General features: G+C 43.1%; 1 protein-coding gene across 2 annotated transcripts in view; it reads left to right on the top strand.

Annotated features, from left to right (window-relative positions):
• The first annotated feature begins 14,364 nt into the window (after positions 1-14,364).
• Positions 14,365-26,666, top strand: part of CCDC125 (coiled-coil domain containing 125) — a 35,246-nt gene continuing 22,944 nt past the window's right edge. For both annotated transcript variants that reach the window (XM_066376433.1, XM_066376423.1), the window contains exons 1-5: positions 14,365-14,706; positions 18,182-18,240; positions 20,108-20,194; positions 22,969-23,046; positions 23,753-23,838. In XM_066376433.1, coding sequence (XP_066232530.1) covers positions 14,391-14,706; positions 18,182-18,240; positions 20,108-20,194; positions 22,969-23,046; positions 23,753-23,838 — 626 coding nt within the window. In that variant the 5' untranslated portion in view covers positions 14,365-14,390. The remainder of the gene's footprint in view (positions 14,707-18,181; positions 18,241-20,107; positions 20,195-22,968; positions 23,047-23,752; positions 23,839-26,666) is intronic.

Genomic DNA, 26,666 nt, shown 5'->3' with positions numbered 1-26,666 from the left:
CAAAGCTATTAAATATGTTTATCATACTAAATGAGATAGTATGGAACTAACTTTACAGTTATCAATTGTTGGTCAAATAAGTTTGTAAATATGATATTGTTATAAAGTACTGCACCCCAGATTCTGAAAGGCACTGTACCTCTGTAAAGCCAGTAGCCACCTCGCAGATCTACCGGGTTATAGTAAGAACTCCTTGGGCTCTCACCTTCTGGAGACTGCAGATCACAACTCCAGACTGATTCTCTTCATCCTCCAAAGAGGAACTGAAAACATCAGCTCCTGCTTCTGGGCATGAGCCCTGGGCCACCACCACCTTCTGCTCCATGGGCCTTGCAGACCTTCCCCGGCCTCAGCCCCAGCCTCTCGCCACTGCTGGCTCTCAACAACGTCCAGGGCAATCTGCAACTCATGAACCTGTGATTCCTTCTCCAGTAAGTATCTGCTCCATTTCCAGGCGAATCTCGCAAACCTGGTTGGCCTCCTTCTCTAGCGCTTCCTCCAGCTCCAGGGTCAGCATCTCTTTCTCCCATGTTTGCTCCAGCTCCTTCCACTGCTTGGTTTGCAGGTCCCAGGCAGCCTCTTCCACAGAGCTCTCGGTTTCCTCACACATGGTTGTAAAAGTCAGCCAGCCTACGGTCCCCAAAAGGACAGCCATGGGGAACCATAACAGCAGCCAATCCTCTACTCCACTGCTCAAATGTGGTGGTGGTTGCATACTCACTGTATCGAATCTTGCCGACTACACCAAATGTAAAGCCAGTATCCGCCATCGTGGCCATTCATATGCAGGTTCGCATTAGCTTCAGACAGATGGTAATGAAATAATGGGGCCAAGAACTGGTGGGCCAGTACCTTTAATCCTAGCTTGCACCCGGCGGGCAAGTAAAAACACACACTGGGCTCCAAAACCCATTCATTCAGTGCTCACAAAGCTACTGACTTAACCAAGTTTCCTAGAATCAAAGGTTTCTAGCTCACTAGAATTATTCACCTCTGTTCCCCATCTCTCTCCTTCTCCCTGTACAAATTCTGCACAAACTGGCTTCTCCCTCAGTACTCCACCATCTTGGCTGCTTCTCCTGGCCTCTTCCTCATGGCCTTTCTCTGCTCTCCTCTCTAATGCTAATCTCAGGAACCGAGAGAGAGCAAGCTCCCGGTCTGCCCCACTTTATAGTGTAGAAACCAAAACCTTTAATCCAATATACAAACAAGGAAGTCTCTGATACAAAGTCACTTATCTGAGGCATAATGGGATTCCTCATGAGAGTGCACCACTCCACATCAAAAAGGGTGGGAAAGGCTTAGTCCCAAAACCAAGCCCCAGGCTACAAGGATCCTGCCTGTCCACAGCCCACCCCCAACACACATTATAATAATCACGCCCATCCCAAGCAAGAAGGGCAACCAGTACCATCACCTAGGCGATGGGCTTCCACATGGGCAGCGCCATCTTTAACAAAGTGAGCATAATATATATATTTTATCTGCCCAACAACCTCACTTCATTAAATCCACATAGAGACACCCAGTCCAGATGAGTTTTGAAGAGTTTTATTGAAGGAGGAAATTTGTTAAATATTCGGGCCACATATGGCTGACATGGGGCATAGCAGGCCCAAATCGTGCGCGCTGAGTATATTTCAGGGACTGGTTATATACCCTTTGACCACATACATGTTGGGGGGCATGACAGCATGACATAATCATTAATAAGATGATAACATTTGACAAGATTTACGTTACATTAACAAGATTAACATTTGTCTAGGGGATTTACAAGAAATGTTAAAACTTTCAAGGTAATACAATCAAAGTCATTCACAAATCCCTTTAGTATCTATCTCTCCTCCTTTGCCTAGAGGTACACGTTAATCTCAGGATTCCAAGAAGGGAGGAAGAGCTAGGATCAGTGTAGAGTGGTATGTTAATCTTGTCTCTTATTGCAAGTGTGAAAGGGAGTTCTTCAGATAACCTTAATCCTTTCAGAGAACTTAAAACCAAATGACCCTAGTTGTCCTTGTAAGTCGGGAGACTTCTATATTCTTTTTCCTCCATTTTCCAAAGAAAGGATAGGACAGAAAGCCTGACTTTTCCTTTTAAAATGGCATTGCCAATACTAAGTTTTACAGTTCTCTGGTACCTTACTACAAAATATAGGTTTGCTCACTGTAAAGCCAGTAGCCACGGCCACCATCACAGCCGCCTGGCCCATGTAGGTTCGCATTGGATTCGAACAGTCGGTAATGAAACAATGGAGCCAAGAACTGTTGGGCCATTAGCTTTAATCCTAGCTTGCACCCGGTGGGCAAGAAATACACACAGTGGGAAAACACTTCCCTTTCCATTCAGGGCTCCCAAAGCCACTGACTTCTCCGAGTTTCCTAGAATCAAAGGTTTCTAGCTCACCAGCCTTATTCACCTCTGTCTCCCATCTCCTTCTTTCTACACAAACTCTGCACAAACTGGCTTCTTCCTCAGCACTCCACCATCTTGGCTGCTTTTCCTGGCCTCCTCCACGTGGCCTTTCTCAGCTCTCCTCTCTAATGCTAATCTCAGGAACTGAGAGAGAGCAAGCTCCTGGTCTGCCCCACTTTATAGTATAGAAATCAAAACCTTTTAATCCAATATACAAACAAGGAAGTCTCTGATACAAAGTCACTTATCTGAGGCATAATGAGATTCCTCATGAGAGTGCACCACCCACATCATGCAACAGTCAAGGGTGTGGGGAAAAGCTTAGTCTTAAAACTAAGCCTCACATATAACAACATGGCCTGCTTACAGCCTGTCCCCCACACCCAATGCAAACTATAAGCAAGCAAACATATATTATCAATTTACAAACTTATTTGACCAACACTCACTTATAGTTTGCATTGGGTGTGGGGGACAGGCTGTAAGCAGGTAGGGTTGTTATATATACCCTAAGGCAGGGGTCCCCAAACTTTTTACACAGGGGGCCAGTTCACTGTCCCTCAGACCGTTGGAGGGCCGGACTATAAAAAAAAAAACTATGAACAAATCCCTATGCACACTGCACATATCTTATTTTAAAGTAAAAAACCAAAACGGGAACAAATACAATATTTAAAATAAAGAACAAGTAAATTTAAATCAACAAACTGACCAGTATTTTCATGGGAACTAGGCTCCTCTCACTGACCACCAATGAAAGAGGTGCCCCTTCCAGAAGTGCGGTGGGGGCTGGATAAATGGCCTCAGGGGGCCGCATGTGTCCCGCGGGCCGTAGTTTGGGGACCCCTGCCCTAAGGCTTAGTTTTAAGACTAAGCCTTTTCCACCCTAAGTGACTTTGTATCAGAGACTTCTTTGTTTGTATATTGGATTAAAGGTTTTGATTTCTACACTATAAAATGGGGCAGACTGGGAGCTTGCTCTCTCAGTTCCTGAGATTAGCATTAGAGGAGAGAGCAGAAAGGAGAGAAGAGAAAGGCCACATGGAGGAGAGGAGAGGCAGCCAAGATGGTGGAGTGCTGAAGGAGAAGCCAGTTTGTGCAGAGAGGAGATAGGGAACAGAGGTGAATAAGGCTGGTGAGGTAGGAACCTTTGATTCTAGGAAACTCAGGTAAGTCAGTGGCTTTGGGAGCCCTGAATGGAAGGGAAGTGTTTTCCCACTGTGTGTATTTCTTGCCCGCTGGGAGCAAGCTAGGATAAAGATGATGGCCCACCAGTTCTTGGCTCCATTGTTTCATTACCGACTGTCCGAATCAAATGCGAACCTGCATGGGCCAGGCGGCTGTGATGGTGGTTGTGGCTACTGGCTTTACAATCACCATTTCCAAGCACTGAAAGCCTGTCCGTCCAGGTCCACCTCCACGGTGGAACTTCAGCTCCGCTCCATCCTCATCTTACAGAAGCCCTAGAAACGAGGCTCTGAACCTCCGTTACCTTCACTGACGCATACACGGTCTCGCTACGTCTTCCCAAGTCCCGTGCTAGATTTCGGTGGGGCAAGGGCGGGCCTAAGGGTTGGACAGAGCAGACATCCCGGCACCATCCCGGGAAGGGCACGCGGGTTGCAGTGTCGTCCGGGCGGTGCCTCCCGCTCCAGGTTGCGCTGCGCGGTCACGTGGCCGGAGGACGCGGCGGGGAGTCTCGGCGCGGGGTGAGCGGGTGACCCCGGTGACGCCGGGGTTCTGATGGGCAGGCCGCTCGGGGGGTTCCCAAACCCTCCCTTGGGGAGGGGACTGGGGCCGGGCAGAGTGACCGCGGCAACCGCGAGTGGGGAGGGCCGCGGGGCGGGGCGCGCGCCTCCGTGGACACTCGGCAGGTGTGGGTGAGATGGCAAATCGGCTCTTTCCACGCTAATGCCAGTTTAAAGGTCTAGTCCGACATTGAAAATAGAAGAAATAGGCTGAAAGAGCCTTTTTTCTTTTTCTTTCTTTTTTTTCTACTCCCCACTTTCTCTCCCCCACCTTCTGTTTTCCTTTCTTTTTTTTTAAAATATTAATTTTGACCCTTAACACAGTGCACGAAATGCAATGTATAGTATCCTGGACTGGATCCTGGAACATCAGTAGAAAAACTGGGTAATTCTAATAGGGTCTATTGTTTATTTAATGTTAAGTTCTTAATTTTGATAAATGTACCCTAATATTAACAGTAGAGAAATCTAGGTAAAGGGTATACCGTTCTCTGTATTATCTGTGCAACTTACTGTAAATCTAAAACTTTTTAACAGAAAAAGTTACAAAACAAAATCCTCTGGTGCTGTGCAGCAGGCCATTCTTCACCAGGCAGGGGTTCTGTTCATTCCTCTTTCCCAGGCCTGGCAGGAAGTGTTTGTTTGACCAACTTGTTTGCTAAGGCAAGTGTTGTTAGGCTACTGGGTGTGGATTCTTCTAGTCCAAGTTTCCGAGGCAGGAGTCCTGTTTTCTCTTTTAAATCTGTCCGTCAGATATCTCTGGAGCACCTGTTATGCGCAAGCAAATGAGACATATGTACTCCCTGCACTAGGGGTGTGTACAGTAAAAGCATTAGGTAAAAAGTAAGGGTTATTGAAAGAAACAGTCCAGAGCTAGGACAGCTCAGAGGCAGGAGAAATCACATCAAGCCAAGGGTAGTCTGGAAAGCCACTGGAGGGAGTGGCTATCATGAAGTGAGCGGGGCCTGAGAGGAGAAAGCCCCAGCTGGGGATGGAAGGTGACCAGGCTGAGGCCACCAGGAGCAGGTGTAGTCCCTCTTACATGGAAGCACAGAGCATGCCCAGGGAATGACGGTTGAAACAGGAAGTGAAAACAGGATTCTTCTTGTAGAAAACAGGCTCACACTTTTATTATATAAGCCACGAGAACCATGGAATGCAATGGGCATCATTAAAACTGTGCTTGGCAACTGTGTAGGATAGCTTGGAGTATTTGGAACTGTTAGTCTAGCCCAGTAGAACAAGAAATTCAGCCAGGCTTGTGAAGTTAAGTTGCATAAAAGTTAATGTGCATATAGCCTTGAAAGATTTTGTGGACCTAGAAGACTTGGCAGCTGAAGGTACCAAACAAAGAAAAGAATTTTTAAAAGGGGGGAGGGGAGGGAGGGAGAAAAAACAATTCCAAAGTTTTAATCCTGGTTGTTTTAGAGCATTGTTGACACATTTGCAGAAATAGAGGACTCAGGAGTAGACATGGCGGTAGTGGGCGAGAGAAATGAATTTGTTTTTGAACAAGCAGTGTTTGAATTGCTGTCAGGATATCCTGCTGGAGTTGTGTATTTAAGGACGGAAGCCAAACATATACAGAAGGGACAGGATGAGGAAGCAGAGCCTGAGCGAGCAGATGAGAGAGTTGGGGATTCCTGGGGGGTGGAAGAGCCACAATGGGCGGGGATCTGGATGTGGTGTGTCAGTAAGCACAGCCTCTGTAGAAGTGAAGGTGGCTGAGGAGCGAGACTAGGTCTGGATTTAGCGATTAGGTAGTCACTGGTCACTTTTCAAAGAGTTGTTTTAGTGCAGAAAGGGTGATTGTCGGCTTAGTCTGCAAACTGTTCATTCTGTGGCCTTTCCAAGTGGCCAGACCTCAGAACAAGGAGCCAGAGAGATGGTTTCTAGTTCTGGCTCTGCCGCTACCTGTATAATTTGTGGCTAGTCCTGTATGCCTAGACTGGCATAGGGAAATGTATCTTAATAAGACCAGAAGGACCTTTTTGTTTTCTAAGTAATGCCTCCTAGTTCACAGGACAAGGGTTCCATGGGGCACACTTTGGAAAATGCAGATATAGAACCAAGATTTTAGAGCTCTAAAGAATAATTTTTAAAAATCTTATGCAATCCCACTATTTGACAAATGAAGAAACTAATACTCAAATTCTAATTCATTACATATATAATCCTATAAAGCAGTTATGCTTAAACCCATTTGGAGATTTAAGCTCCAAGAAGTTAAATAACTTGCCCAGAATCACAGAGCAGCAAGTAGTAGAGTGAAATTTGAGCCCAGACCTCCCAAAGCCAGGCCTTCTCTGTTGCAGATCTTAGTTGTCAACAATTTTTTTTTTTTTTTTTTTTTTTTTTACAGAGACAGAGAGAGAGTCAGAGAGAGGGATAGACAGGGACAGACAGATAGGAACAGAGATAGATGAGAAGCATCAATCATCAGTTTTTCATTGCGACACCTTAGTTGTTCATTGACTGCTTTCTCATATGTGTCTTGACCATGGGCCTTCAACAGACCGAGTAGCCCCTTGCTCGAGCCAGCGACCTTGGGTCCAAGCTGGTGAGCTTTTGCTCAAACCAGATGAACCCCCGCTCAAGCTGGCGACCTCAGGGTCTCGAACCTGGGTCTTCCGCATCCCAGTCCAACGCTCTATCCACTGTGCCACCGCCTGGTCAGACAGTTGTCAACAATTTTTAAAAAGAATTTATTGTGGATAAAGCATCTACCTGAAGCACTGAGGTGTCTGGTCAAAACTGGGCTTGCCCAGTCAAGGCACATAGGGGAGTTGATACTTCCTGATCCTCACCCCCTTCTCTCTCTCTTTCCCCTCTCTAAAATGAATAAATAAATTCTAAAAAAACTAAAAAAAAGAATTTACATATTGATTTTTAGAGAGAAGAGACTAAGAGAGACAGAGGGAGATAAGAGCAGGAAGCATCAGCTTGTAGTAGGTGCTTCTCGTATGTGCCCAGACTGGGAAAACCCGAGGTTTCGAACCTGCACCCTCAGCATTCTCAGTCAATGCCTCATCCACTGCGCCACCACAGGTCAGGCTGGTTGTCAACATTGAATGCATTTAAAACTAATTAAATAGAATGGTAGTAATGTGTTCCAAAAGTCAAGTTTAATTTGACTACATTCCATATTACTATTAGTAGTAGTATATAAAAAGTGGAAGGGTACACAGCCAATAGTTCCCAAAGTTACAGTTTAAAAAACAGTAGAGCATTGGACCACGTGAATGCTTATTATTATGTTCAACTCTGAATAGCAGGAAAACATTCCCATGGTGCCTGGATATATGTGGTGCATTAAAAAATATTCTTAGCTAATCCTGCGATTGCATATTCTTTCCTTTTATTGCTTTTTTCCTTTGTATTGACCAATTTTGTTTTCTTCACTGTTGGCTGTTTAACCATGACCACACCTTCCTTAACAGAGATGTAAGATTGCATTTATAAACAGGAATCTGCTGCACTAGAGGTAAAACACAGCCTCTTATATAATAAATAATTTCCTATCTACCCTGACAAATAAAAATACAAGGAACTCGCCTGACCAGGCGGTGGCGCAGTAGATAGAGCATCGGACTGGGATGCGGAAGGATCCAGGTTTGAGACTCCAAGGTCGCCAGCTTGAGCACAGGATCATCTGGTTTGAGCAAAAAGCTCACCGGCTTGGATCCAAGGTCGCTGGCTCCAGAAAGGGGTTACTTGGTCTGCTGAAGGCCCACGGTCAAGGCACATATGAGAAAGCAATCAATGAACAACTAAGAAGTCACAACGAGAAACTAATAATTGATGCTTCTCATCTCTCTCCGTTCCTGTCTGTCTGTCCCTGTCTATCTCTGCCTCTGTAAAAAAAAAAAAAAAAATAAAAAAAAATACAAGGAACTTACTTAGGAAATAAACTTGTGAACCAAGATGATTTTATAAATATTTGGGGAAAAAATAGGTCCAATAGACTGTGTTGAGTATTGCTAAAAGTAGCTATTTTAGCCTTTTACTTTCAGTTCCATTAGATATCATAAATAATAGAAACTTGGTTTACTCTGATGTTAATATCTCTGAAACTCTTCAGATGATAGAAACAGTGGCTAAGAGTGAAACAATGTCTCTGACATCAGGGCTCTGGATTCAGAGTCTGGCTCTGGCTCTTGTTAGCTGTGTTACTTAACCTGGTTGTGCTTCAATTTAACTGTTTGTATTTAAATAATAATACAGTGTGTCCGTAAAGTCATGGTGCACTTTTGACCAGTCACAGGAAAGCAACAAAAGACAATAGAAATGTGAAATCTGCACCAAATAAAAGGAAAACTCTCCCAGTTTCATACCTATTCAGTGCAGTTCGATGTGGGCTCAAGCACAGATTTTTTAGGGCTCCTTAGGAAGCTATCCCGTATAGCCTCTATAGACTCGTCACTGACTGATGGCCTACCAGAACGGGGTTTCTCCACCAAACTGCCGGTTTCCTCCAACTGCTTATCCCACCGAGTAATGTTATTCCTATGTGGTGGCGCTTCGTTATAAACGTGCCGATATTCACGTTGCACTTTGGTCACAGATTCGAATTTAGCGAGCCACAGAACACACTGAACTTTCCTCTGTACCGTCCACATCTCGACTGGCATGGCCGTGAGCTGCTCCGCTGTATACACGGTGTTATGTCATTATCTGCGCATGCGCACATGCTGCCACATCATTCTAGAGAAACTGGGAGGGTTTTCCTTTTATTTGGTGATTTCACTTTTCTATTGTCTTTTGTTGCTTTCCTGTGACCGGTCAAAAGTGCACCATGACTTTACGGACACACTGTACTGTTGTCTTACAGAGTGTTTGTAAAGATTAAATAGAATAATCTAACTCTATGGCCAGTTTGCTCAGTGGATAGAGCATTGTCCTGGTGTATGGACTTCCCTGGTTTGATCCCGGGTTCGATTCCCGATCAGGGCACACGTGAGAAGTGACCATCTGCTCCTTTCTCCCTCCTTCTCCACGTCCTCTCTCTCCCTCTCCCCCTTCTCTCCCTCCTCTCCTTCCACAGCCAGTGGCTTAATTGGTTCAAGTGTGGGCCCCGGACTCTGAGGATAGCTCGGTTGATTCAAGCATTGGCCCCAGACAGGGGTTGCCAGGTCAATTCCAGTTGGGGCACATGTGCCGTCTATCTCACTATTTACCTTCCTCTCACTTATAAATAGAATAGAATAGAATAATCCAAGTAAAACATTTAGAATAATGCCTAGAACACAGAAAGCAAGCAGTAAGTGCTAGTGATTATTAATTGTCATTTAAAAAAATTGTTCCTGGCCCTGGCCAGTTGGCTCAGTGGTAGAATGTTGGCCCTGCGTGTAGATGTCCTGAGTTCAACTCCTAGTCAGGACACACAGAAGAAGTACCCATCTGCTTCACCCCTACCCCTTCTTCTCTCTCTTCCCTTCCTGCACCCATTGCTCAATTGGCTCCAGCTAGTTGACCACGAGCGCTGAGGATGGATCCATGGCCTCCACCTTAGGTGCTAAAAAATGGCTCCAGCCCTGGCCGGTTGGCTCAGTGGTAGAGTGTCAGCCTGGCATGCAGGAGTCCTGGGTTCGATTCCTGGCCAGGGCACACAGGAGAAGCGTCCATCTGCTTCTCCACCCCTCCCCCTCTCCTTCTTCTCTGTCTCTCTCTTCCCCTCCCGCAGCCAAGGCTCCATTGGAGCAAAGTTGGCCCAGGCGCTGGGGATGGCTCTATGGCCTCTGCCTCAGGCTAGAATGGCTCTGGTTGCAACAGAGCAACGCCCCCTGGTGGGCGTGCCGGGTGGATCCCGGTTGGGCACATGCAGGAGTCTGTCTGACTGCCTCCCCGTTTCCAGCTTCGGAAAAATACAAAAAAAAATTTAACATGTTATTGAGGTAAAATACATATAATAAAATGCACCATTGTAAATATACAGTTGGATTATTTTTGACAAACCATCATTCTAGTCATGATAGAAGACTTCCCCATTATCCAAAGACGTTCCCTCATGTCCCTCAAAGTTCACCTTCCCACCCTAGGCAACCTTTGACCTATTGTCTGTTACGAACATTAGTTTTGCCAGCATTTCATACAGTATGTGGTTCTTTGGTTAGCATAGTGTCTTTAAGACTCACTCATGTTATTACATGTATCAGAAATTCATTATTTATTGCTGTGTATATTCTATTGTATTCTAATGTGTCTGTTTTCCTGTTGATAGGCATTTGGGTTCTTTCTAGGTTGGGACTGAGTTGAGTACTGCTGGGAAAACTCATGCACACACCTCAGTGTGAACATATGATTTCATTTCTCATGGGTCAATACCAAGAATGCAGTTGCTGGATCACCATTGAAAACAAACTGTCACGTCAGACTGGGATGCGGAGGACCCAGGTTTGAGACCCCGAGGTCGCCAGCTTGAGCGCGGGCTCATCTGGCTTGAGCAAAAAGCTCACCAGCTTGGACCCAAGGTCACTGGCTCAAGCAAGGGGTTACTCGGTCTGCTGAAGGCCCACGGTCAAAGCACATGTGAGAAAGCAATCAATGAACAACTAAGGTGTCGCAATGAAAAACTGATGATTGATGCTTCTCATCTCTCTCTGTTCCTGTCTATCTATCCCTCTCTCTCTTTGACTCTCTCTCTGTCCCTGTAAAAAAAAAAAAAAAAAAGAAAAGAAAAGAAAAAGAAACTGTCAAACTTTTCACAGTGTTTGTGCCATTTTATACTCCCACCAACAGTGTATGTGGTTGTGCACATCCTCAGCAACACTTGGGACTGGTAGTAGTAGGTGATGGATCTCATTGTAGTTTAAATCTACAATGCCCTGATGACTAAGGATGTTGAGTGTCTTTCTTTCTTTGTATCTTCTTTAATGATGTATTCACATCTTTTAAGGGTCTTTGTTTTTAAACATTGAAAATATGTAGTATTTTGACACTAAAAATGATAGAAAATCTTTCATACATTTTCAGATTTATTTAGCATCTACATGTGGGAGAATCTAAGAGAGAGATCTCACCAAAAAATGTAATTTAATTATTTTTGGAAGACTCATATTTATTTTTGAAAGTCCTGGTAAGCAATAAGCAATTACTTAAACAGCAGGATATTCAGGAAAATATGTCAGGGATGTGTGTGTGTGTGTGTGTTTAATGAGTCTTGTGAAAAGGATGAAATATTTCTAAATAACGACAGCAAAGCAGCTATTTTGAAATGTATGGTGGTGAAAGTCCCTCTTAACTGTACTTTGTATGACCCTGAGCACTCCAGGTGCTCTTCAGCCACCAAGTAGGCCACTGTCACCAGGTAGGTGTCCTTGTCTTCAGATGGGGGTGGCTCAGTGATGATTTCTCTGTTTGGTATTTTTACCTGGATATGTTTTTTGGAGGGGAAGAAGGGCAGGCAGTTAGTGCCAGGGTATCTAGTGTGAAGCCTTGCCGAGGTGACCGTTTTGTTTTCCTGCCCTAGAGGCAAGTTGATTTCAGTTTGTATATTCCTTCCTTGCTTTATTCTTTTATTAAACAAATATTTATGGCCTGACCTGTGGTGGCGCAGTGGATCAAGTATTGACCTTGAACGCTGAGTTTGCCAGTTCGAAACCCAGGCTTTCCTAGTCAAGGCACATATGGGAGTTGATGCTTCCTGCTCCATATCCCTTCTCTCTCTCCATCTCCACTCTAAAATGAATAAATAAAATTGTAAAGAAAAAAACCCAAACATTTATGGAGCACTGATTATGTCTCAGTGTTAGGCATTAGGAGTACAGTCATGATACAGAGAAGACAAACACTTCTGCCCTTGTGGAGCTCACGTTCCTCACAGAGACATCGAGAGCGGGTTTGGGCTCTGGTGGGGGAAAACTTGCAGGATGCACTACATCCTGAGAGGCATCTCAGACAGGCTGGAGCCACCCTCAGCTTCAGTGGGCGCCCTCTTTTGCACTACTGTTGGGCAGATAAAATGTATTATGCTCACTTTGTTAAAGATTACGCTGCCCATGAGGAGGCCGTCGCCCAGGTGATATTAATGTGTGTTGGGGGCAGGCAGAATCCTTGTAGCCTGGGGCTTGGTTTTGGGATTAAGCCTTTCCTACCCTTTTTGATGTGGGGTGGTACAATCCAATCATGCCTCAGAGAAGTGACTTTGTAGTAGAGACTTCCCTATTTTGTATATTGGATTAAAGGTTATGAATCTACACTATAAAATGGGGGCAGAACAGGAGCTTATGCTCTTGGTTCCTGAGATTATCATTAGAGGAGAGAGCAGAGAGGAGAGCAGAAGGAGGCCACGTGGAGTAGGCCAGGAAAAGCAGCCAAGATGGCGGAGTGCTGAGTGAGATGCTAGTTTGTATAGAGTTTGTATCTGGGATAAGGAAGGAGATGGGGAACTGAGGAGAATAAGTCTGGTGAGCTAGAAACCTTTGATTCTAGGAAACTTGGATAAGTCAGTAGCTTTGTGAGCACTGAATGTGAGTGGGTTTTGAAGCCCAGTGTGTGTTTTTTACTTGCCCGCCGGGTGCAAGCTAGGATTAAAGACTATGGCCTATCAGTTTTTGGCTCCATTGTTTCTTTACCGACTGTCCGAATCCAATGCGAACCTGCATGAGCCGGAAGGCGGCTGTGATAGTGGCCCTGGCTGTGAATACTGGCTTTACAACTACCCTCCTTCTTTTAGTGGCATGATTGGAAAAATGAGTAAAATATGGAGCACTATGTTAGAAGGTCATACGTGCAAGGAGAAAGATAAACCGGAAAGTGGGACAGGGAGATTTTAGGTGGGGTGCCAGGAAAGGCCCCACCAAGAAGATAAGACTGAAAAAGGACGCACAGGAGGTGAGGAATCAGCCGAGCAACTTGGGGTGAAAACATTCCTTCCTCCGTGCAGGGCAAGCACATGCTCTGGGGCGGAAATGCTTGGCACAGTCAAGAACACAGGGAGGGCCTGGCCTGGGGTGGCGCAGTGGATAAAGTGTAGACCTGGAAACGCTGAGGTCGCCAGTTCGAAACCCTGGGCTTGCCTGGTCAAGGCACATATGGGAGTTGATGCTTCCTGCTCCTCTCTCTTTCTCTCTCTCTCCTCTTTAAAATGAATAAATAAATTAAAAAAAAAAAAAAAGAACATGGGGAGACCAGGGCAGTCAGACTAGGCACTGACGGGGCTGACGTGAGCATAGGGCCCTTGGCTATTGAAAGGCTTTGGTATTTAAAATAAAAAAGGTTTTGGTATTTGCTCTGTTGCATTGCAAAATAGGCTTTGAACAAAGATGCGATTTGAGAAAGAGAGAGGTGGGGCACCTTTGTCCCTCCCACCTTTCACTGTCACAGATACAAAAAGCTTTGCTCTTAGTTTCTGCACAGAAATGGCAAATGAACCAAGTGGGGCTGTAGAAGAAACTGGAAGAGCCCCGAGTTCCTGGATTGGGTAGAGGGCTGTGAGGGGATAGAGGCAGCAAGGTCTGAGTCATTGCAAGTCTCGTTTTTCAGAGACTTTTTCTGAATTTTATGTAGCTCTTAGGTTTGTGAAATGGAACCCTTTCTTTGTATATCAAGAGTGTGCTGCCTGACCAGGCAGTGGCGCAGTGGATAGAGCATCGGACTGGGATGCGGAGGACCGAGGTTCGAGTCCCCGAGGTCGCCAGCTTGAGCATGGGCTCATCTGGTTTGAGCAAAGCTCACCAGCTTGGACCCAAGGTCGCTGGCTTGAGCAAGGGGTTACTCGCTCGGTCTGCTGAAGGCCCACAGTCAAGGCACATATGAGACAGCAATCAATGAACAACTAAGGTGTCGCCATGTGCAATAAAAAACTAATGATTGATGCTTCTCATCTCTCCGTTCTTGTCTCTTTCCCTGTCTATCCCTTTCTCTGAAACAAAAGAAAAAAAAAAGAAATTAAAAAAAGAGTGTGCTGTTTCGTTGGCACAGAGTGATCTGCTGTATTCTGATAGTAGATTATTGCATTCAGTGAGAGACTCTCATGCTTCCTACAATCCACTGCATCTTTGAATGAACAAGTTGGATTTTTTCCTTACCTAAAAGAGTCCGGAAAAGTTGAATTGGGTTGTGTTTGCGTGCTGGTTCTTCTCTGGGGTAGTCCTGCCTGCAAAACACAAGAAGGAGCTTTTCTTCCTTGGAAAAGCCCACTTCCTTATACTGGTGGTATTTTAACTACTGTTTTTCTTCACTACAGATAAACTGTTTTTGCTTTATGGTAAAGACAGCATCTGGCTGATGAGCGGCGTGTTGAGGCCACCAAGTGAGGCGGGGGCGCCGAGCTGGGAAACCGAGGAGGAGGACGATGACATGGCAGAAGGCGATTTAGGGTATGGCCTCAGAAGAAGGCCCGGCAGCGTTTATGAAGTGCAAGTTCCACATTTACTTACATCTAGAAAAGGATCAGATGAAAGGAACTTTAGCCCTCCCCCATCTCCAAGAAAGGCGGAAGAAAGAAGTCGTGCAGTTTTTCAGTATTCCAGGTCTAAGAGCTTGCAAGATACAGACCCTGAAGGGTCCAGAATTTTCCACCACAGACGGCAAAGTAGCACTGGTAAGAAAGGATGCTTAGTGTCCTCTGCCTCCTCCCCCACCCCTGTGACTCCTGTCAGTGTTTCCACGCTTCCAGCACATGAAAATGGATCACCAGAGTGGATTCATCTCTTGAGATTGGTGATGGTTTAAAAGTCATTGATGTTTCTAGTTCCAAGAATTGTTCAAATTGTGAAGTACACTTGTTATTCGGAATTAATACATATATGTTCCTGATATCGGTAAATAATTACCTACCTTGTTTCTTTTGTGATGTAGTAGTATACTTCACTCATTCTTTTTTTTTTTTTCCTTATTCAACAAATATTTATTGGGTACCTATTAGTTACCGGGAACAGTTCTAAACTCTGGGGATAACATCATTGAACGAAGTATTCGAAGGCCCTAAAGTCATGGAGTTTAGTTTACTTCTACATAGGAGAGGAGAGGAAACATAAACCTACAAATCACAGCTATAGAACGTCAGGCAGTGGTCAGTGATGGGACGGTGAGTGACTGGAGGGGCTGTGGCAGTGCTATTTTAGACGAGGGTCAGGGTCTCTCTAAGGAGGTAACATTTGAGCACCACAAGCCTGGTGCTTATCTGGGGAAGGAGTGTTAGCAATAGGACACACATGCTTCTGGTTATTTTAGGGATGTCATAAAATTATCAAAATAAAATTAATCTTAATTTATTATAACTAAAATATGCTGTACATTAAAGAGAGAGTAAAACTCAGAATCATATTGGAATAGAATGATACAGCTCCAAAGCAATTAGGAACCCATGGGTGGAGTCCAGGCCTATGCTGTGGGTGTGGCCGAATTGTTTTGTAATCCACATTGTGAAACTTTTCCACCAAAGTAGAACAAACATAAATTAGAACAACACAAAAATAATTTTTAAGAAACCTGGTTTCAGATATACAACAACATGTTGTAGCTGGTGATCTATCCCTATCTCTCAAAATCCTTCCTGAAATTAGGATGGGATTATTTCATATTTTCCTTCCAGTTCCTTATCATACATTAGAGAATGCATACTGTTTTGCAAGCAAGATATTGAAAACGAACATGATGCTAAGATGCCTTTGTGAAAACATGGGGACACCACTGGGAGAGAAACAAGGTGTAACAGTAATAGTACGAGCTTCTGTTTTATTGTGTTAGGGACTTTTGTCTTTTTTATCAAAGTTGACCTGATCCTAGATAAGAATATTGTGTGAATTTCCAAATAGGTAATTTTTGAATTACCAGAATGGTTTAAAACAACACAAATTTATTATCTTACAGTTCTGTAGGTCAGAAGTTTGAAACATCTCACTGGGCTAAAATCAAGCTGTTGGCAGGGCTGTCTTCGTTCCAGAGGCTGCAGGAGAGAATCTGTTTTCTTGCCATTTCCAGTTTCTGGCAGCTGCCTACATTCCTTGGCCCGTGGCCCCTTCATCCATGTTTAAAGCCAGCAATGCCTGGTTGAGTCTTTCTCCTGCTGCATCAATCTGACATTAACTCTCCTGTCTTCCTCTTTCATTTATAAGGACCTGTGTTGTCACTGGACCCACATAGGTAATGTAGGATAATCTTCCATCACCAAATACTTAATTTAATCACATCTGCAAAGTCCCTCTTGCCATAAATTCACAGGTAATGGGGACTCAGATGTGGATGTCATTGGGGGCCATTATTCTGCCTACCACAAGTATTAATAAAACAGAACCTGTCATTAGCAATCCACAGTCATTTTGCCTCTCCTTAGAACCCTGTGCCATCAGAGTAAGAACACGATTTAGGTTTTGCCTTGGATACTGTCATGTTGATGAAAGTTTAGAATAGCAAAGAAAAAAATTGTTTTGAGAAAATTTTAATATTCCTCAAAATATTTTTTATAATTTTTTTCTTCTTTTACTTCTTTTCCTCTTGCTTTAACTTACAACTTTAATGTTTTTCTGTTGCCAGTGAGACCACAATGAAAGGGATGCTCCTGCAAAGCTCAGTGTAACGTCTCAATTGGTCACATTAAAGAGAGAGTCATTTTCGTCATAGGAGACCTCTAGTCATTCTCTTCGGAAAGAAATTAAATTTAGGTTTTTTATTAGCTACACTGCTCAAAAAAATCAGGGGATATTTAAAAATAAATATGAAGCGATAAAAAAAGCATTTAATTTTTTTTACTAAACAAGAACATCAGAAAAGCAAACGCAAGTCAAAGAAAGTTGTTTGATTATGCAAATGAGATGCAAAACCAACTTTTATTTCACTAGTGAAAATGCACTATACAAAGGCTGAAAGTACTGGAGTATCTGCACGTTCCCTGATCTTGAAAGTAGATTTTGAAATATCCCCTAATTTTTGTGGGCAGTATATTTATACCACTATATTAATCAAACCTAAGCCTGTTTAAACAGCAAAATGTATTTATTTCACTCACCAACATTCATGTTCTTTTGTATTATGTTTGTATGTAGCAACTAACCAATTTATTAACAATAGTTTTATTTTAGTCTTTTTTAAAAAGTCTTTTTATTCAAACTATGTATCTCTTCATATGTGAAATATTTGAGGCTACCTATTTTTTTAATAAATAAATAAATTTTTATTTTAATGGGGTGACATCAATAAATCAGGGTACATATATTCAAAGAAAACATGTCCAGGTTATCTTGTCATTCAATTCTGTTGCATACCCATCCCCCAGAGTCAGATTGTCCTCTGTCACCTTCTATCTAGTTTTCTTTGTGCCCCTCCCCCTCCCCCTTCCCCTCTCCCACCTTCTCTCCCCCCACCCCCCCGTAACCACCACACTCTTGTCCATGTCTCTTAGTCTCGTTTTTATGTCCCACCAATGTATGGAATCCTGCATTTCTTATTTTTTTCTGATTTACTTATTTCACTCCGTATAATGTTATCAAGATCCCACCATTTTGTTGTAAGTGATCTGATGTCATCATTTCTTATGGCTGAGTAGTATTCCATAGTGTATATGTGCCACATCTTCTCTATCCAGTCTTCTATTTTTTTTTTTTACAGTGATTAAAGTTTTTAAGCAAACTCTTGGCCAATACAGCAAGAATCCATAGAAGAGTAGTGTCCTTAACATGTTCACCAAGTCCAAGTTGGCCCCATCAACATGCCAAATCCCTGAAAAATGCAACCCAACCCCAGTTCAGTCTGTTAGGAACTGTCACAAGAAGCAGGAGTCCAGGAAAAGTCCACATCCAGGAAAAGTCCGCATGGCACTGAAATTGTTGTCACCATTCTATACTTTGCAGCTCATGTCCAAGTCCCAATGACAGCTGCTTCTAGCTGGTAATGATTCAGGTAGACTGGAAAAGCCTTCTGCAGCTTGTGTGGATATGATGTGAAGCTACCTATTTTTATCATTGTTTGGTTTATTATAATTTCTCTTTGCAGTTTACGGGACTCTATGTTTGATAATTTTTAAACAAATGTTCTTATTTAACTATTTAAAGATAATACGTGGTTCTTTTTTCTAATAGATTCTTATTCAGAATTGTCAAATGTAGAACTACGGCAACGTCTTGATGAAACATTAGAGGTAGGTACTCTGGCTAATATAAAAATTTTCATGTGAATAAAAGTCTATTGGTAGACGTTTTGTTTAAGTAATACTAAAATTGTCTGGAAGTCAAATGTTGGATTGCCAGACATTCTCAACGAACCACAGGGTAAAGCTCATACCTTTCAACTGGCCTCCTCAGTTTCTCATCCTCCCCATCTCTCAAAAAATCTGTTTATGTAAACATGCCTTCCAACTCTCCTTCCGCCCCTAATCTACTGCTTCTCTAAATCTCCTGGAGAAACTAGTTATCGTTTCTTTCCATCTGTCTTCCCTGTATTTGGGGCTTAAAATTACCTGACTTAATTTAACCTCTTTGAAGTCAAAAGACCAGAAAGTATCCCAGGTGCTGGGAGCAGGCGTTTCTGTGGAGGGGTGCCAAATCTGCGGGGAAACAGCACGCCCGTCTCAGGGTGTGTTTGTGACTCTTGTGACAGTTGCTGTGTGCATTTCCCAGGGCCGCTATAACAAAGTACTACAAACTACAGGCTTAACACAGCAGATATACTCCCTCAGTTCTGGAGGCTGGAAGTCCAAAATCAAGGTGTCAGTGGGCTACGTTCCCTCTGAGAGGTCTCGAGGAGAACCCTTAGCCTCTTCCTAGCTTCTGGTGGTTGCCCCCCCAACAATCTTTGTTCTTGGCATTCTTTGGCTTGTAGCTCCATTACTGCAGTCTCTGTCTGTCATCATAATGGCCTTCTCCCCTGTGTGACTGTGCCCAAATTTCTTCTCATTTTATAAGGACACCAGTCATTGATTGGGGCTTACCCTAATCCATTCTGACCTCATTTTTTTTTAAAGCAGCTCTCTCCATATATTTTTTTAATTTTTATTTATTTATTTATTTTTTACAGAGACAGAGAGTGAGTCAGAGAGAGGGATAGACAGGGACAGACAGACAGGAACGGAGAGAGATGAGAAGCATCAATCATTAGTTTTTCATTGCGCGTTGCAACACCTTAGTTGTTCATTGATTGCTTTCTCATATGTGCCTTGACTGCGGGCCTTCAGCAGACCGAGTAACCCCTTGCTGGAGCCAGCGACCTTGGGTTCAAGCTGGTGGGCTTTTCCTCAAACCAGATGAGCCCACACTCAAGCTGGTGACCTCGGGGTCTCAAACCTGGGTCCTCTGCATCCCAGTCCGATGCTCTATCCACTGCGCCACCGCCTGGTCAGGCCATTCTGGCCTCATTTTAACTTGATTGCATCTGTAAAGACACTATGTCCTTTTTAAAAAAAATTTTAAGATTTTATTTATTGCTTTTTAGAGAGGAAGGGGAAGCGAGAACTATCAACTCATAGCTGCTTCACTTTAGTTGTTTATTACTTGCTTGTCGTGTAAGTGCCTTGACCAGGCAAGCCCAGGGTTTTGAGCCAGCGACCTCAGTGTGTTCCAGGTCAATGCTCTATCTACTACGCCACCACAGGCCAGAAGACCCTGTTTCCAAATAAGGTCACGATCACAGTACCAGGAGTTAGAATTTGAACATTTCTTTTGTGGAGGACACAGTTCAACCTGTAATAACTACTGTAGCTATGAGAACAATCCAGTGCTTATTTTATATGGCCAAACGATTTTTTGTTTTTCACATTTTTAGTTGTGTGGCTTAGATGGGTAAAAGCAACAGATTTGGGCTTTGAGTTACAAATGGCCCCTGATAATGAGGCTCTCAGTTTTGGTTCACCCGTCCACTTAGAGAGCTGTAGTCATCCCCAACCTCATTTGTGAGGTCAGAGTGCTTTGAATCAAACTGCATGCTGTGCTTGAATGTAGACTAGAATCACGCCGGTCATTTGGGGCTGCACATCTTGCAGACAAGAAGACTAATTTTATTTCTCTTTGCAGGAGGTAGAAATTTTAAAAACTGAACTTGAGGCATCTCAAAGACAACTTGATGGTAAAGAGGAAGCATTGAAAATTCTTCAAAGTATGGTAAGAAGTTTTTTATTTTTATTTTTTTTAAAGATTTTATTTATTCATTATAGAGGGGGGGAGAGAAAGAGAGAGAGAGAGAGAGAGAGAGAGAGAGAGAGAAGGGGGAGGAGCTAGAAGCATCAACTCCCATATGTGCCTAGACCAGGCAAGCCCAGGGTTTTGAACCGGCAACCTCAGCGTTTCCAGGTTGACACTTTATCCACTGCGCCACCACAGGTCAGGTGGTAAGAAGTTTTTTTAAAACTTTCATCACCTTTCATAGTCTGATATTAAGTGGTATGGTTTTAGTTTTAGTTTTTTTCCTAATTTATTGATTTTAGGGAGAGAGAGGAAGAGGGGAGGGAGAAAGAAACATCGATTTTGTTGTTCCACTTATTTATGCATTCTTTGGATGATTCTTGTATGTGCTCTGAGCCAAGATTGAACCTTCAACCTTGGCATATGGAGATGATGCTCTAACCCGGTGGTTTTCAACCGCTGTCTGTGGACTGGTGCCAGTTTCCAGAAATTTCCTGCCCTTCCATGGACTGGTGTCAGTCTCCAGAAGTTTCCTGCCTGCCCGTTAAAGAGTTAACCACCCTGCTGTTGTATGATTATAGAGTCTATAATCATTGGGTTGAAAACCACTGCTCTAACCAAGCTACCGGAGAGGGTGGTTTTAGCTTTTAAAACCAAAACAGCAGTGCTTAATATAATTGAGTTTCTTTTGAGGTTTACATTTTTTGACAGCTTTATTAAGGTATAATTTACATGCTGTGAAATTCAGTAGTTTTAAGTTGTTACTAAACTTATAGTTGGCCCTGGCCGGTTGGCTCAGCGGTAGAGCGTCGGCCTAGCGTGCGGAGGACCCGGGTTCGATTCCCGGCCAGGGCACATAGGAGAAGCGCCCATTTGCTTCTCCACCCCTCCGCCGCGCTTTCCTCTCTGTCTCTCTCTTCCCCTCCCGCAGCCAAGGCTCCATTGGAGCAAAGATGGCCCGGGCGCTGGGCATGGCTCTGTGGCCTCTGCCTCAGGCGCTAGAGTGGCTCTGGTCGCAATATGGCGACGCCCAGGATGGGCAGAGCATCGCCCCCTGGGGGGCAGAGCACCGCCCCTGGTGGGCGTGCCGGGTGGATCCCGGTCGGGCGCATGCGGGAGTCTGTCTGACTGTCTATCCCCGTTTCCAGCTTCAGAAAAATGAAAAAAAAAACAAAACAAAAAAAAAAAAACAAAAAAAAAAAAACTTATAGTTGTGCAACCATCACCATAATCTAATTTTAGAACATTTTAACACCCCAAAAAGGAACTTCGTACACATTACACATTAGCAGTCACTCTCCATTTCTATCTCTAATCTTTCTTTCTTTTTTTTGTGACAGAGGCAGAGAGAGGGACAGATAGGGACAGACAGACAGGACGGGAGAGAGATGAGAAGAATCAGTTCTTTTGTTGAGGCACCTTGGTTGTTCATTGATTGCTTTCTTGTATGTGCCTTGAACGTGGGCCTTCAGCAGACCGAGTAACCCCTTGCTCAAGCCAGCAACCTTGGGTTCAAGCTGGTGAGCCTTGCTCAAACCAGATGAGCCTGCGCTCAAGCTGGCTACCTCAGGGTTTCGAACCTGGGTCCTCTGCATCCTAGTCCAACGCTCTATCCACTGTGCTACTGCCTGGTCATGCTAATCTTTCTTTTTTTTAAATGAAATTTATTGGAGGAGGAGGGGAGTAAAGAGGGACAAATATAACCCACATAGATGGGATATAAAACTGAGACTCATGGACACAGATAAAAGTGAGGTTTTTACCAGGTGGAGGGGAGAAAAGGACAAATTTATAGTGATGGAAAATTATTTGACTTTGGATTATGGAACACACAACACAATCAACAGTTCAAATGGTATAGAGATGTTTACCTGAAACCTATGTATTTTTATTGATCAATGTTGCCCCATTAAATTTAATTTCTAAATAAAACAAAACAGAACAAAAAAATGTAAATTTATTGGGATAACATTGGTTAGTTAATAGGATCAAACTGTTTTTAAGTGTACATGTTTATGATGTATAATCAGTATATTTCATTGTGTGCCCACCACCCAGTCTACTTTCTGTCTTAAAGATTTGCCTCTTCTTGGCCTGACCTGTGGTGGCGCAGTGGATAGGGCGTCGACCTGAAACGCTGAGGTCGCCGGTTCAAAACCCGGGGCTTGCCTGGTCAAGGCATATATGGGAGTTGATGCTTCCTGCTCCTCCCTCCCCCTTCTCTCTCTCTCTCTCTCATTCTTTCTCCTCTCTAAAAATTAATAAAAAAATTAGAAAAAGAAAAAAAAAAGATTTGCCTCTTCTATTTTGTCTGGATTCTTTTGCATTTGAATTCTTTTAGTTAGCATACTTTTGAGATTCAAGCATGGTATAGCATGTGTCAGTACATTCTTCCTCTTTATTGCCAAATAATATTCCGTTGTACAAATAATAGCACATTTTGTTTATTTTGTTTATCTATTCCCCAGTTTATGGGCATGTGGGTTCTCACTTTTTGGCCATTAGAATAATGGCACTACGAATGTTTGTGTACAAGTCTTTGTGTGAAAAATCCTTTCATACTTTCTCACATTTGCTGGGCAAGAGCCAAAGCCAAGATCTTCTGACTTTTGAACTATCAAACACTCCACAAAAAGAGGTTTCTGTGGAAATTCTTGACTCAAAATAATTTTCTGTTGTCTTAAACATGTGAACTTCATCATGCATATGATTAGAAATTTAACTTGTACTAATAAGATTTTTATTTTTCTTAGGCAATATTTGGCAAAGCCACAAGTCATACCCAGGCAGTACTTCAAAAAACTGTGGAACAGAAAAGATCCTTGGAGAAGGTATTTGTATTTTTAGGATAGATTTGTTTAATTCAATAAGCTTTCAAATGGAATTTCCTTAGAGGTCCCTTTGTCATTTGTGCATACCCTCTGCGAGGTGGGTTTCAACGCTTCAGCTTCATGTGTCTCCTTCCCTTTTGGAGCTTGAAATCCCAAACTGATTGTCAAATGGGCAGAGAATTAAGGTTTACAGTATTTTACTTCCCCATTATAAAGTAATAGGAGGCCTGCCAAGTTGACACTGCCTATTTTTTCTCTCCCTTTGCTTCCAGAGCCTGCCTCTCTCTGACCGCCTCATCCACTAACAGGTTTTGAAAGTTATTCCTGTGTCTGTTGTACCCTCCCTTAAAGGGATGTCCCTGGGTTCAGACTTCCAGGGGAGTATTTTGTGTGTGAACTCTGCATGGATTGGGGGCAGGGATGATGAGAAATCTAGATTTTTAAGCAAAATAATTTGAAAATTCTCCTATAGTAAGCAAGCTTTGGCAAAGCTCTTTTGAGTGCCACAGAGGCATGCTATATGGGCTTACAAATGTCCTAGACTCTTTTTAAGCAACTTACTCTTTAACCTACTATTATTTAACCTATATCTTTTTACTTTTTAACCTATTTCTCTGAAATGATTAGATGATTAATTTAAGCCATTCACAATGTCCTGAAGTGATTCTGTAAATTTTTTCATGAAAGTGCTATTTTCTTTCTATAGGAAATAAATGCCTTGCAGTGGAAAATAGAATTTGATCAGAATAGACTTAAAAATATAGAAGAATCTTGGACCCAAAAATATGACAGGTTTGTGTATCATTATTCCGTAGTTTTCTTTGGAAATCTGTAAAGTGTGTGTAACTCAAAGGTAGCTTAGCCTTCCTTCTTCCTTGAGCTACTTGTAAATATTTAAAAATTCTAATTTCTGTTAGTTTTAATTTTTTCTTTTTTGACGGAGACAGAGAGAGAGTCAGAGGGATAGATAGGGACGCTGAGGTTGCTGGTTCAAAACCCTGGGCTTGCCAGGTCAAGGCACATACGATAAGCGATCAATGAACAACTAAAGTGAAGCAACTATGAGTTTATACTTCTCTCTCTCTTTTCCCTGTAAAATCAGTAAATAATATCTTTTTTAAAATTGATGTTTCACCTGACCTGTGGTGGCGCAGTAGATAGGGCATTGACTTGGAAATGCTGAGGTCGCCGGTTCAAGGCCCTGGGCTTGCCTGGTCAAGGCACATATGGGAGTTGATGCTTCCAGCTTCTCCCCCCTTCTCTCTCTCTGTCTCTCCCTCTCCTCTCTAAAATGAATAAATTAAAAAAAAATTTAAAAAAAAATTGATGTTTCTCTCTCTCCTCTGTCTCTCTCTCTCTCTCTCCGCCTCTCTTTCCCTTCCTCTCTCTAAAACAAAAACCAGAAAACCCTGAGTTCATACTCATACTTCCAATTCTAGGCCACCACCACCACAGAGTTCATTTCTTGTCAATTTTTACATTTGTTACTCCTTCAGCGAGAAATCTGCCTGCTATTACCTAATATATTTACTTATTTTTCCATCATAGAATATGAGAAAGTAGCTTTAGAATTGGTATACGTGGCCCTGGCCGGTTGGCTCAGCGGTAGAGCATCGGCCTAGCGTGCGGAGGACCCGGGTTCGATTCCCGGCCAGGGCACATAGGAGAAGCGCCCATTTGCTTCTCCACCCCTCCGCCGCGCCTTCCTCTCTGTCTCTCTCTTCCCCTCCCGCAGCCAAGGCTCCATTGGAGCAAAAGATGGCCCGGGCGCTGGGGATGGCTCTGTGGCCTCTGCCTCAGGCGCTAGAGTGGCTCTGGTCGCAATATGGCGACGCCCAGGATGGGCAGAGCATCGCCCCCTGGTGGGCGTGCCGGGTGGATCCCGGTCGGGCGCATGCGGGAGTCTGTCTGACTGTCTCTCCCTGTTTCCAGCTTCAGAAAAAAAAAAGAATTGGTATACGTACCATTGTAAAATCAAATCTACCAATTCGTGTTCAATATTTGTTTATGGTTTTCTTTTTGGCCTGAGGGTGTATATTCAAAATCCTGTGTTCAGAAGTTACTTGGTTACTTTCTTCCTTTTACTCTTTACTGTGGTTATGCTAGTTATTTAAGATAATTTCTTTCTATTTATATTCTGTTGTAGAGTTGTTTTTTCTCTCACCATCCTTGTTGATTTACTTATTATTTATTTTATTTTTTTACAGAGACAGAGAGTCAGAGAGACGGATAGACAGGGACAGACAGACAGAACAGAGAGATGAGAAGCATCAACCATTAGTTTTTCGTTGCAACACCTTAGTTGTTCATTGATTGCTTTCTCATATGTGCCTTGACTGCGGGCCTTCAGCAGACCGAGTAACCCCTTGCTTGAGCCAGCGACCTTGGGTCCAAGCTAGTGAGCTTTGCTCAAACCAGATGAGCCTGCGCTCAAGCTGGCGACCTCGGGGTCTCGAACCTGGGTCCTCCGCATCCCAGTCCGATGCTCTATTCACTGCGCCACCGCCTGGTCAGGCTATTTTTTTTTTTTTTAATTTGTAAAACATTGACATACTTTAGAAGTGCCATTCTCCCCACCACACCCTCTCCTCCATCCCCGGCCTCCTGCCGTCCTTCCTTCCCCTCACCATGTGCAGATAACCATTCTTCTTATTTTTTTAAAATTAATTAGAGAGAGAGAGAGAGAGAGAGAGAGAAAGAGAAAGAGAAAGAAACAATGATTTGTTGTTCCACCTACTTATTCATTCATTTGTTGATTCTTGTATGTGCCCTGCCTGGGGACCAAACCCACAACCTTGGTGTATTGGGATGATGCTTGAACCAGCTGAGCTACTGAGCCAGGGATTATTAACTGATTTATCCTCCCTGTCTCCCTGTATTTCTGTTTGCATGAATGGACAGAGATATATATGTTTTCTTATTTTTCCTTTTTTCTTACACAAAAGATACTTTAGATATTCTTTTGCATTTTGATTTTTCCATTTAATAATATATCCTAAAGGGGTCACACCGGCCTGGCTTGAGCCCCCATCAAGGCACATATGAGAAGCAATCAAGGAACAATTAAAGTGCCACAACTATGACTTGATGCTTCTCATCTTTCTCCCTTTTGGCCTCTCCTTCTTTCTCTCTTGCTAAATATATATATATTATATTATATATATATAATATAATATATATATTATGTATACACACACACACACACCCTGGAAATCACTCCACTATGTGCCATATATAGTGTACTCGACCATTCCCTTATATATAGGCACTTAGATTGTTTCCAGTATTTTGCGATTATAAATGCTGCTGCAACAAATAACCTTGACATATGTATGTACTTTGTGTTGTTGGAGATGTATTTTCAGGGCAGTTTCTTAGAAGTGGAATTGCTGAGTCAGAGATAGGTGCATACATAGATTTATTAGGTGTTGTAAATTCCTTTATGGAAGGCCTGTACCACTTTACATTCCTACCAGCAATGCAGGAGAGTGCCTGTTTCTCCACAGTTTCATCAAGAGACTATGTAATACGTTTTAACTTTTTGATAGTTTTGTTTACCTAATTTTTCCCCCTGTATTTTCTTTTGGCTGAACAGACTCGGATAATTCTGTTAACCAGAT

The sequence above is a fragment of the Saccopteryx leptura genome, chromosome 1 (genome assembly GCF_036850995.1).
Source record: "Saccopteryx leptura isolate mSacLep1 chromosome 1, mSacLep1_pri_phased_curated, whole genome shotgun sequence".
Classification (NCBI taxonomy): Eukaryota; Metazoa; Chordata; class Mammalia; order Chiroptera; family Emballonuridae; genus Saccopteryx; species Saccopteryx leptura.
Note: the sequence above shows the minus strand (reverse complement) of the source record. Positions and strands in the feature narration are given on the sequence as shown.